At 55.0% G+C, this 9,900-nt stretch overlaps 1 protein-coding gene across 2 annotated transcripts in view; it reads left to right on the top strand.

The window, feature by feature from the left end:
• Positions 1-5,045: 5,045 nt before the first annotated feature.
• The window catches only part of SH2D3C (SH2 domain containing 3C), a 28,774-nt gene continuing 23,919 nt past the window's right edge, over positions 5,046-9,900 (top strand). Inside the window, exons 1-2 of one of the 2 annotated variants that reach the window (XM_081103095.1) lie at positions 5,046-5,166; positions 7,167-7,641. In XM_081103095.1, the coding sequence (XP_080959221.1) occupies positions 5,130-5,166; positions 7,167-7,641 (512 nt within the window). In that variant the 5' untranslated portion in view covers positions 5,046-5,129. Of the gene's footprint in view, positions 5,167-7,166; positions 7,642-9,353; positions 9,447-9,900 lie in introns of those variants that run through there. The other variant, XM_081103091.1, reaches the window with a different exon arrangement.

Genomic DNA, 9,900 nt, shown 5'->3' with positions numbered 1-9,900 from the left:
TGGAGGAGCCTCGCAGGAGGAGGCAGGAGTGGGTCTGGTGACCCTGGTGTTCCAAGAGACCCTGTTCTGGGGGTGGGGTGGGGGGGCTTCCAGGGAGGGCCTTGAGGGTGGGGTGAGGAGCAGGGAGCCCTCTCCTGAGGGCAGTGTGGAGCCAGCAGTCGAGTGACATAGGGAGTGACCTGGGTCAGCCTCATGGGTACACTGTTAGAAAGGAGACCAGTGCTAAATTGGGGGTGGCGAGGGCAAGAGGGGAGAAAATAATCCTAGTAATTATAATTTATTGAGGGAAAATAAGTGATCCGAGCCGTACACTTAGCGTTTTATGAGAATTACCTCAATGCTCACCTAGCCATAGGAAGCGGGTACTTCCATCACTTCCATTGTACACGTAGGACGCTGCAACTCAGAGGTGACATCCCCTGGCCAGAGCCAAACAGCTGCCTGTGGCCACATTGTAGTCGAACCAGGTCCGTCTGGCGCAAACCCCAAGCACGTACCCACGTCAGGACCCTGTCCCTCTGGGCTGAGGATGGAGCTGGGGCACAGTCAGGGCACAGCACCAGGATGGGGGCCCTGGGTGCTGATGGGGGTGTGAGAGGGACAGTAGCAGCTGGGGTCTGCCATGGTTGGGGTGGCTTTCACTGTCAGACTCTCAGGCCAGGCCCCTGACAACTTCCCACCAACCCTCCCACATCCTGCGGGCAGAAGAAGCTTAGCAAGAGTTCCGGTGGTGTCACCACCTCCACCCCACCGTCTCTGGCCCAAACCCCAACATTGCCAGTCACTCCCCTTGGGGGCCCTGTGCCCCCAGCCTTTCCCGGGGAAGGAGGGCAGACAGGAGGGGTTGGGAGCCCCCCAGAAGGCCGGGACTCCAGCCCACTCAGGCCGAAGAGAGAAGAAGTGAGGTTCTACCTGGAGATGATTTTTCACTGACTGATTTGTTGGTTTGAGGGAAACCTTTCCTACGTCCATGGGTCAGCTAAGCCAGTGAGCCCAGGCATGTGGCCAGTACTCAGTAAATGTTCGCTGACTGACCAGGCTCTGAGAGAGCCTCTGGTCTTGCTGCCATTTTACAGTTAGGGAAACTGAGGCACGGGATAGGAAAGGGAGCTACCGGCCAGCTGTCAGACCCTGGCCTGGACCCTCTCTTTTCTCCCCATGACCAGGGACAGGGTGGGGAGTGTATGGAGGGACGGGGAGGACTGGTTCATGGGATGGGCTGCTCTTGGCCGCTGGTATGCCCGGGAGATGAGGGGCCTCTGGATAGGGGGGTACAGGACCGAGGGTGGCCGTGTGATACCCACAGCCCTGAACCACCTTGGACATCCTGCCCCAGCTAGGTGGGCACTGACTTCCCTGGCCCTGTGTTGATATGTGTTGTACCCCTGGGACTTTACAGCACCCCTCTTAGGAGGTTCCTAGTTTGGGCCCCCAGTTACAGAAGCAGAAACGGAGGCTCAGAGTGGTGACGGGGCCTGCCCAAGTCCACACAGCCAGGAAGCTACGGAGCTGCGGTTCAAAGCCAGGTCCTCGCAACGGCTGGGGTTGTTTACCATCGTCCTACACCAGCGGTGGCGAACCTGTGACACGCAAACTCATTCTTTTGGTTGATTTTTCTTTGTTAAATGGCATTTAAAAATGTATAAAATAGCCAAAACCGGTTTGGCTCAGTGGATAGAGCATCGGCCTGCGGACTGAAAGGTCCCGGGTTCGATTCCAGTCAAGGGCATGTACCTGGGTTGCGGGCACATCCCCAGTAGGAGATGTGCAAGAGGCAGCTGATCAATGTTTCTCTCTCATCGATGTTTCTAACTCTCTATCTCTCTCCTTCCTCTCTGTAAAAAATCAATAAAATATATTTTAAAAATATATAAAATAAATATCAAAAATATAAGCCTTTGTTTTACTATGGTTGCAAATATCAAAACATTTCTCTATGTAACACGGCACCAGAGTTAAGTTAGGGTTTTTCAAAATGCTGACACACCGAGCTCAAAACGTTCGCCCTCACTGTCCTACACTGTCCCCCAAAACCAGACAACTGGGGCCAGCCCGGGACAGGAATCTACGGAGAACTGCAGCAGGCGTGCAGCCAGTATGGATGCATAAGACCAGTTCCTCTCTGGGAGCCCAAGGTCTGTCCAGAACATGCAAATAAAGACACAAATAATAAGATGATAGCCTCCGTATAAATGTTTTTTTTCATTGCCACAGGATCATGTTATATAGGGTGTCCCAAAATTCACGCAAGATTTGCAATTCAATTCAATTGCAAATCTTGCGTGGATTTTTGGGACACCCTATATTTGTCCCATTGTAGTAATGGGAAAAATGATGCTCAGAGGTGATTGACATGCCCAAGACCATGAAGGTGCGGTCTGAACTCAGGTTTGCTTGAATCAAATGCCTTTGACTGTGAAGTTAAAGGCCTAACAGGACCTGGCCAAACTGCAGGCAACTGAGTCACAGACTGGGGCAGGCGGGAGGGGACGGAAATCAGAGCAGGGTTCCTGGGGGCGGTGTGGCCCAATCTCGACCTGCAGGGCTCAGTGGAAGCTGCATTCTGGTGTGGGTCCAGCCCGAGGCCGCAGGGAGGAGAGCTTGGCGTGTTCGGGGTGCGGAGCCGAGCGTGGCCGGCCTCCAGCACAGGCTGAGGAGGGCCTGTGGGACAGCCACCCGCCGGCAGGTCCCCAGCCGCACTCCCAACGGCCACTCGAGGCAGCACAAAGGGGGCTCTGAGCTCAGCCCAGCCGCCACACTGAGCCCCATTCATTCTCCCAGGGATGTGGCAATGGCCCTGGCGCCAGGGCCAACGACAGGGCCCCCAGCACTGACAGGGCAACTCCACCCCCCAACACAGCCTCCAGGTGGCCGGACTCCGGGGTCTCACACCATGTGCCTGATGCTGGGGCTTCCTGGCCTGACCCATTCCCATCCCTCAGCACCAACGGCCAAGGTTTGCTGAAGCCACGGCGTGCTGGCCTGGGCCCACACTTGCTCCTTTCACCCAACTACCCCAGGAAGCCGGAGCCGTGGGATCTGTTTCACAGATGTGGAAACTGAGACCCAAAGCGGTCAAGTCTCTTATGAAGGATCGCACGGTAAGAGTGGGCCTGGCCGGGAAGCCAGCGCTGGCTGATGCCACGGCCTCAGCAGGTAGTCCAAGTCACTGGGATGCCTCCTGGGAGAGAAGCCAGGGACCCTCAGCTACTGCCAGGCCACAGGCCCCTCTCCTTCTAACAACGCAGAAATGGGAGGGGCACCAGCCCGGGAGCTAGGGCACCTGCATGTCTGCCCAGTCTCTGGTCTTCTTTAGCCTCGCTTTCCTCATCTGTGAAATGGGACAGTACCAGGACATGCCTCACAGTGGAAGCTTCTAGCTCCATGCCTGGCTGGTGCTTTGGCCTCATGGCCTGTGTTCCTTTTCTCACAGCTCTAGCTTAGCCCCGAGGCCTGGATAATAATCCACACCATTGTGGGTTGCCTCTGGGGGTTGCCTCTGGGGGTTGACTGCTTACCCTGCACTTGTGCCCATTCTAGAGATTAGGTGACTGAGGCTTCAGAGCAAGCATGTCAAACTCACAGTCTGTGGCCCACAACGAATATTTTGCAGCCCAGCCAATATAACAGTATGTAAGAAACGTTTTAATAAAAATTTCATAATTTTTACAATATCCTATTATACATAATTATTAACAAACTACAACATTTGCTAATGACTGATTACTAGAATCGTGTTGCATTCATTTTCCTTACGCGCCTCATGCACAGGCGCACCATTTCTCTCCACTGATACTAGCAGCGTGTATTTCAGCAGCTGATTTGCCACGTCACTAGTCTTGGGCTGACTGGTTTGGTGTGCGCAACAGGAAATATTTCACTTTCGGAGAGCAAGGAAAATAGGTTTATTTGCATTATGCTTATTGATTTGTGCAGTTACTCAGTGTCTGGTCAGTTAATATTCAAGAAAAAATATTAATTTTTATTAAAATGTTCTATTATTGCATGTTAACGATGACTCATTTATTTCAGCCCTTTATATTCAGCATGTCTCTATCGAAATAAACCTACGTTTCTATGAAAATTGAAGCTTTTGTTTTTTTGCGGCCACATAAACGTCAACCTTGTTTATTTGGCCCGTGTTAGCCTTGGAGTCTGACATCTTGCTTCAGAGGCTCCGATCACTCGTCTGTGGCCCAGAAGTAGGACTGGAAGCCCATGGTCTGTGGCCCCACCCCCATCCTCATCACCTGTTTACGGGAGGTTTCATTTCCTCATCTCTGTCCTGCCCGTGTGAGTTTACACACATGCACACACACAGGCTGTACGGTGGACAGCACCAGGCTGTGAGCTAAGGGACTGGAAAGGGCAAGTTGTAACCCAGTTTGTGCCACCAGCCCGCTGTATGACCTGGGGCAGTCCCTCTGCCTGCCTGGGCCTCCGTCTCCCCATTTCTTACAATCATGGGGTGGACCAAATTATCACTGCGTCCCTGGTAGCTTGGTGGGCACCAATGTAGTGCCAGGCATAGCACATACCCAGCTCACAGGGAGGAAACGCTCAGGGAGGTGAGCGCCTTAGCCCGATCACACAGTGACACAGTGGCCAGCCAGGACTTGAACTTGGGTCTGGGTCGTCCCAGCGCCCACAGGCCTGACCACTGCTGCCAGTCCATCCCCAGGCGGCTTAGAATAAACTGCCCTCTGCGCAGGCCGGACGCCCTGCACCCTCCCAGCCCAAAGACCAGACCCCCTGACAGCTGTTGGCAGGTCCCCAACGGTCCCCAGCCCAGTGGGCTCCGTTCCCAGAGCCAGTGGTTTGTTCCCCAGACCTTCCAGTCCCACGGGCTTGTGGTCTGCCCCCACCCCACCCCCGCCCCGCCTGCTGAGGACAAGGAGGAGGCCCACAGGGGCCTGGACTCGGGGAGGCCCCAGCCCTCCCCCCCCCCCCCGCCCCCTGCGGAGAGGATAGGGAGGGTAGAGCTGTGGGAGGTTCGCTGGTTTAAAAATACACAGAGGAAGCGGGTGAGAGGGTGAGAAAGGGGAAGGGGAGGTGAGGAGGCAAGTCGATGTCCAGAGCCTCGAGCCGACTCTTGCCCGCAGGCCAGCAGCACTGCCCGGCTGGACAAGATGACAGAGAAGCCCAAGAAGGCCGGCAAGAAGTTCAGTGAGTGCACTGTCCGCATCCCGCTGCCGGCCTGACATCTCAGCCTCTCTCTGCATCTGCTCTTTATGACTCTGTCTCCTTCCTGTTTCTCTTTTGGTCCATGTCTGTCTCTCTCCGGAGGTCTCTGCTTCTGGGTTTCCATGTCACCCTCTCGCCATCACTCTGGGCCACTGTCTCTCTCTCTCTCTCTCTCTCTCTCTCTCTCTCTCTCTCTCTCTCTCTCTGGCCCGTTTGGCTCTCCATCTCTGTGCTTCTGTGTGTCAGCCTCTCCACTCATCTGCGGGTCCATGGAGCCCGGGAAGACCGCTACACACTCCATCTCTACGCCTGGTCCTCATGGGGTCTCAGGTGGGGTGTTACTGGGATAGGGCAGGGGTGTGTGTGTGTGTGCCATGAGAGGCTGCCCCCTGTCCCCATCAGCAGGGACACTGGGACCCAGAGCAACTCAAGAAGGGCCACACCCACCCATGGCTGCTTCCCCAAGTCAGTCCCTTCCTGGTCCCAGCAGACTTCTGCCTGCCTGGGCCCTGGTTTCTTTGACCTGACAGCACCGTGTGTGTGTGTGTGTGTGTGTGTGTGTGTGTGTGTGTGTGTGTCCAGGGCAAGGCTTACGGCTGCATCCCACGATGAAGAGCCTGAGACCCAGAGAATTGCCTGAGATCGTGCGGGGCTATAGACCAGGGCTCAAGCTCATGTGCCTGGACTGGGCCCCAGTTTCACTCCTCGCCCCACTACTGTTTCCTCCAGATCCCTGGTGCCCAGGAGACAAATGAGTGGGGCTGTGAAAGGAAGCCTCCCTCTGGCTGTGGGCACAGTTTCTGCCCCAGGGCAGAGCGCTCTGAGAGCAGAGCGTAGGTGTTTTCTGACGTTTGTCAGGAGGCAGAGGCTAAGACCAAGTGAGGGGCGGGCAGGGCTGGAAGAAAGCCCCAAAGCACTGACCTTTGTCCAGGCTCAGCCTGGCTGTGTGACCCTGGGCAGGTCCCTTGCCCTCTCTGGGCCTCAGTCTCCACTCTGTTCAATTGGAGGCACCTTACCTACCTGCCAGCGTGCTTGTGAGGACCTGAGGAGGCAGAGGATGATGAGGAAGTGGAAAATGCGGGAGTTTTTTCCTTTTTGCTTATCTGGGGGCCTAGGGACTCAGACGGTGGTGGCTGTGAGAAGGGGCAGTCCCCCCGCTGGGGACCGGAAGGAGGAATCCACACGCCCCCCTGCAGAAAGGAGGAGATGGTGTCACCCGAGCCCTGAGCACTGCCGCCTGAGTTAGAACCCAAGGCCCAGCTGACAGGAAGGAGAGAACCACAGGGCCTGGGACCCTCAGGCTCTTGACAATCCCTTTCTCGTTTCTCCCCCGCCCCAGGTGCATAAACACCCACCCCCTCCATGCCCCAACACACACGTACACACGCCCACACACATGCAACTTCACCTGCAGGCAGTGTAACTCAGGGGGTTCATGTCACGTCTCTGAACCTCCGTTTCCTCATCTGGAAAATGGGGGATTAACCTGTGCAGGGAGTCGTGCTGAGAATTCGGTGAGGTCATGCGTGCTGCACGTTTGACAAGTGCAGAGGCATTATCGTGATCAGCGTCATCACCATCATGACCGGCTCCTCCATTTTTTTTCTCCTTCATTACTTCTTGAGGATATTTGTGTGCCAGGCCCCATGGTAAGCATGTCATTGACATGCTTTCCTTCAATCCTCCCACTGACCAGAGGAGGTGGGTGTTATAATCTCCATTTTTTGCTGATGTGGAGAATGGAGCTCAGAGTGGTCAAGTGACTTGACGAAGGTTGCACAGCCAGGATGCGGAAGAGCAGGGATTCCAGCCTGGGGCTGTGTGGCTCCAAAGCTGCCAAGTTGTACCATAATAATCAGAGGAGGTGTCGGTGAGCCCTGCCCTCCTGAGCCCTCAGTGAGTCAAACAGCATGTACCTAGAATCTATTATCATGGCTGCTGGCATCGTCATTAACCCCTTTCCCTTCTCCTCCCCCTGCCAGAGTTCTTCAAGTTCAAGGGCTTTGGGAGCCTCTCCAATCTCCCCCGGTCCTTCACTCTGAGGCGGCCCTTGGCTCACATTTCTATCCGACCGGATCTAAAGCCTGAAATCTTTGAGGCCACGCAGGATGACATGGTGACGGTCCCCAAGAGTCCCCCGGCGTATGCCCGTTCCAGCGACATGTACAGCCACATGGGCACCATGCCTCGGCCCAGCGTCAAGAAGTCTAAGAACCGACAGGCTGCCCTGGAGACCCAAGAGGTGGGCCCTGAGCCCCACCTGGTGCCCCGAGGCCTGCCTGACCCCCCAGGCATGGAGGCAGCCAAAGAGAAGGTGGTGGAGACCGAAGCCCCCCTGGAGGACACAGAGGGGAAACCCAACCCGTCAGCCGAGGAGGCGAGCCCCACAAAGGAGCCTGAGGACCCCACGGTAGACATAGAAGAGGAGACAGTCCCCAGGAATGTGCCCCCAGAAAGGTAGGTGCCCACCAGGGGAAGGTGAGGGCAGGACCTGCAGGGATGGGGTTTCCAGTCTCCTCCTAATAGAGCCTGGAGAGGACCCCCCCACCCCATACACACACATCTAAGTAAACATGCCTTAACCAGTGCCTGCTATAAACCAGGCACTATGCCTGGCCCTTCACTTGCAATTACTTTTCAAGGAAAAAAACAAAACAAAACTGGAGAGGAGATACCGTTATGTACATTTGAGGAAACAGATTCAGAGATGGAGTCATCTGCTCCACTCAGGTTGCACATCTAACAAATGACAGCGTCAGGGTTTGAACTAAGACCCATCTGACTCTAAAGCCCCAGGCAACCTCCAGCATGGGCTCCGCTGCTGGCTGGACTCCCAGCCTGATCGCTGGACCCCTGCCCAGGGCCCTCACGCAGAAATCAGCACCCTTACTTCTGCTGGACAACACTGCTTCACCTGCTCTAGAAAATATTTGTCATTTAACTTGGTTATAGGGTGAATTGAGTTCATGCAAAAATACAAAGAGTGATGATCTGGTCATAGCTCCCATTTAGTAAGCACCCATTTTACTGGCTGTCAAAGCAAAGGTCATTCACTGAAAACTAAAGAATCTATGATCAGCCCCATTTTACAGATGGGGAAACTGAGACTCAGCCAAGGTTGCAGAGCTGGGATTTGAACAGGAAATGGCTTGCTTCCAGGGGCTGCACACTCATCCAGCCCATTTTACCTACCACTTTCTAAACCCGACAGCCATGTACTTCATGCCCTTGGGAGACCCTCCTCAACCCCAATGAAAGGAACTTTTTCCACTTTAAGATCCTTTGTGTAATCACAGGGATCAGATGTGCCCATTGCAATAAAGAGAAAAAACAAACAGCTGAGCAAAGGAACTCGGGCTGGTGCTGGGACCTTTCTTGAGTGGCTTTGCCCTGAGACAAAAAAGCACAAAAGACAAAAAAGCTTCTGTGTGCTAAGAGATCAGAACACAGACCCACCCCCTTCAATGGGGGGAGCAAGACTCTGTAAATCTGCAGAGTGAATCCAGTCCAGACTCTGCCTCTGACTGACTGCGTGCTGTTGGACACATCTGTCCCCTTTTCTGGAACTCAGTTTTCTCATCTGATAAATGGGCATAACGATAGCACCGACCATGTAGCGTTGTGGTGATAATTCAAGAATAATATACTTATTAAATCTTAGCACAGTGCCTGGCACACCACAAACAATAAGTGGGAATGCTTACATTTATGATGAATAAAATGAATGCTTTCCACCATCCCTGGCTGCCCCACGTTCCGGGATGCCCTGCCGTTCCCTCCTAAATTCAGCCTCATTCGGGCATGGAAGAGCAAGGATGGCATGGCGGGGCGGGGCGCCCCAAGTCTGAGATGTACATTGGAAGTTTGAGGGAGCGGGCCTGGCGGATGGAGGGGCGTGGCCTTTCCACACTGCACCCGGACAGTTGGGGAAGTGGGGGTTGGAGAGGGGAGGGGCGAGGCGGGGTGTGTGTGTCAGGGGGCGTGGCTTTCCCAGCCCCGGACGCTGACAGACGGGGGGAGAGGGCGGGGCGAGACAGGAGGCGGAGGGGCGTGTTCTTTCTGCCGGCGGAGCGGCGCCGGCGGAGGGCGGGGCGGGCGGGGCGTGGCCTAAGCCTCAGGCTCCGCCCCCGAAGTCTTGCTCTGGCTCCGGAGCTCCGTGGCCTGAGAAAGGAGGGAGCCCTGAGGCTGAGGAGGTGCTCAGGCGGCCAGCGGGGAGCCATGACTGCCGTGGGCCGAAGGTGCCCCACGCTGGGACCCAGGGGGTGAGTGACCAGCGGGGCGCGGGGGCGCTGGCAGGGGCCGCAGTGGTCTGAGGGGGAAATCCGTGCCCCGGGGGCAACTGACAAACCGGTGCTGGGTTAGCATCTGGGACTTTTGGTGGAACTCCGTCCCGCTCTGTCTGGAAACAAGTTGGGCATTTACTCCTCAGAACCGCCCCGGGAGAGAGACACTGTTCAGTGATGGCGAACCTATGACACGCGTGTCAGAGGTGACACGCGAACTCATTTTTTTGGTTGATTTTTCTTTGTTAAATGGCATTTAAATATATAAAATAAATATCAAAAGTATAAGTCTTTCTTTTACTGTGGTTGCAAATATCAAAAAATTTCTGTACGTGACACGGCGCCAGAGTTAAATTAGGGTTTTTCAAAATGCTGACACGCTGAGCTCAAAAGGTTCGCCATCACTGCACTATATCACGCCCATTTTACAGAT

This window comes from Myotis nattereri (assembly GCF_964212035.1).
Source record: "Myotis nattereri genome assembly, chromosome: 12".
NCBI classification, from domain to species: Eukaryota; Metazoa; Chordata; class Mammalia; order Chiroptera; family Vespertilionidae; genus Myotis; species Myotis nattereri.
Note: the sequence above shows the minus strand (reverse complement) of the source record. Positions and strands in the feature narration are given on the sequence as shown.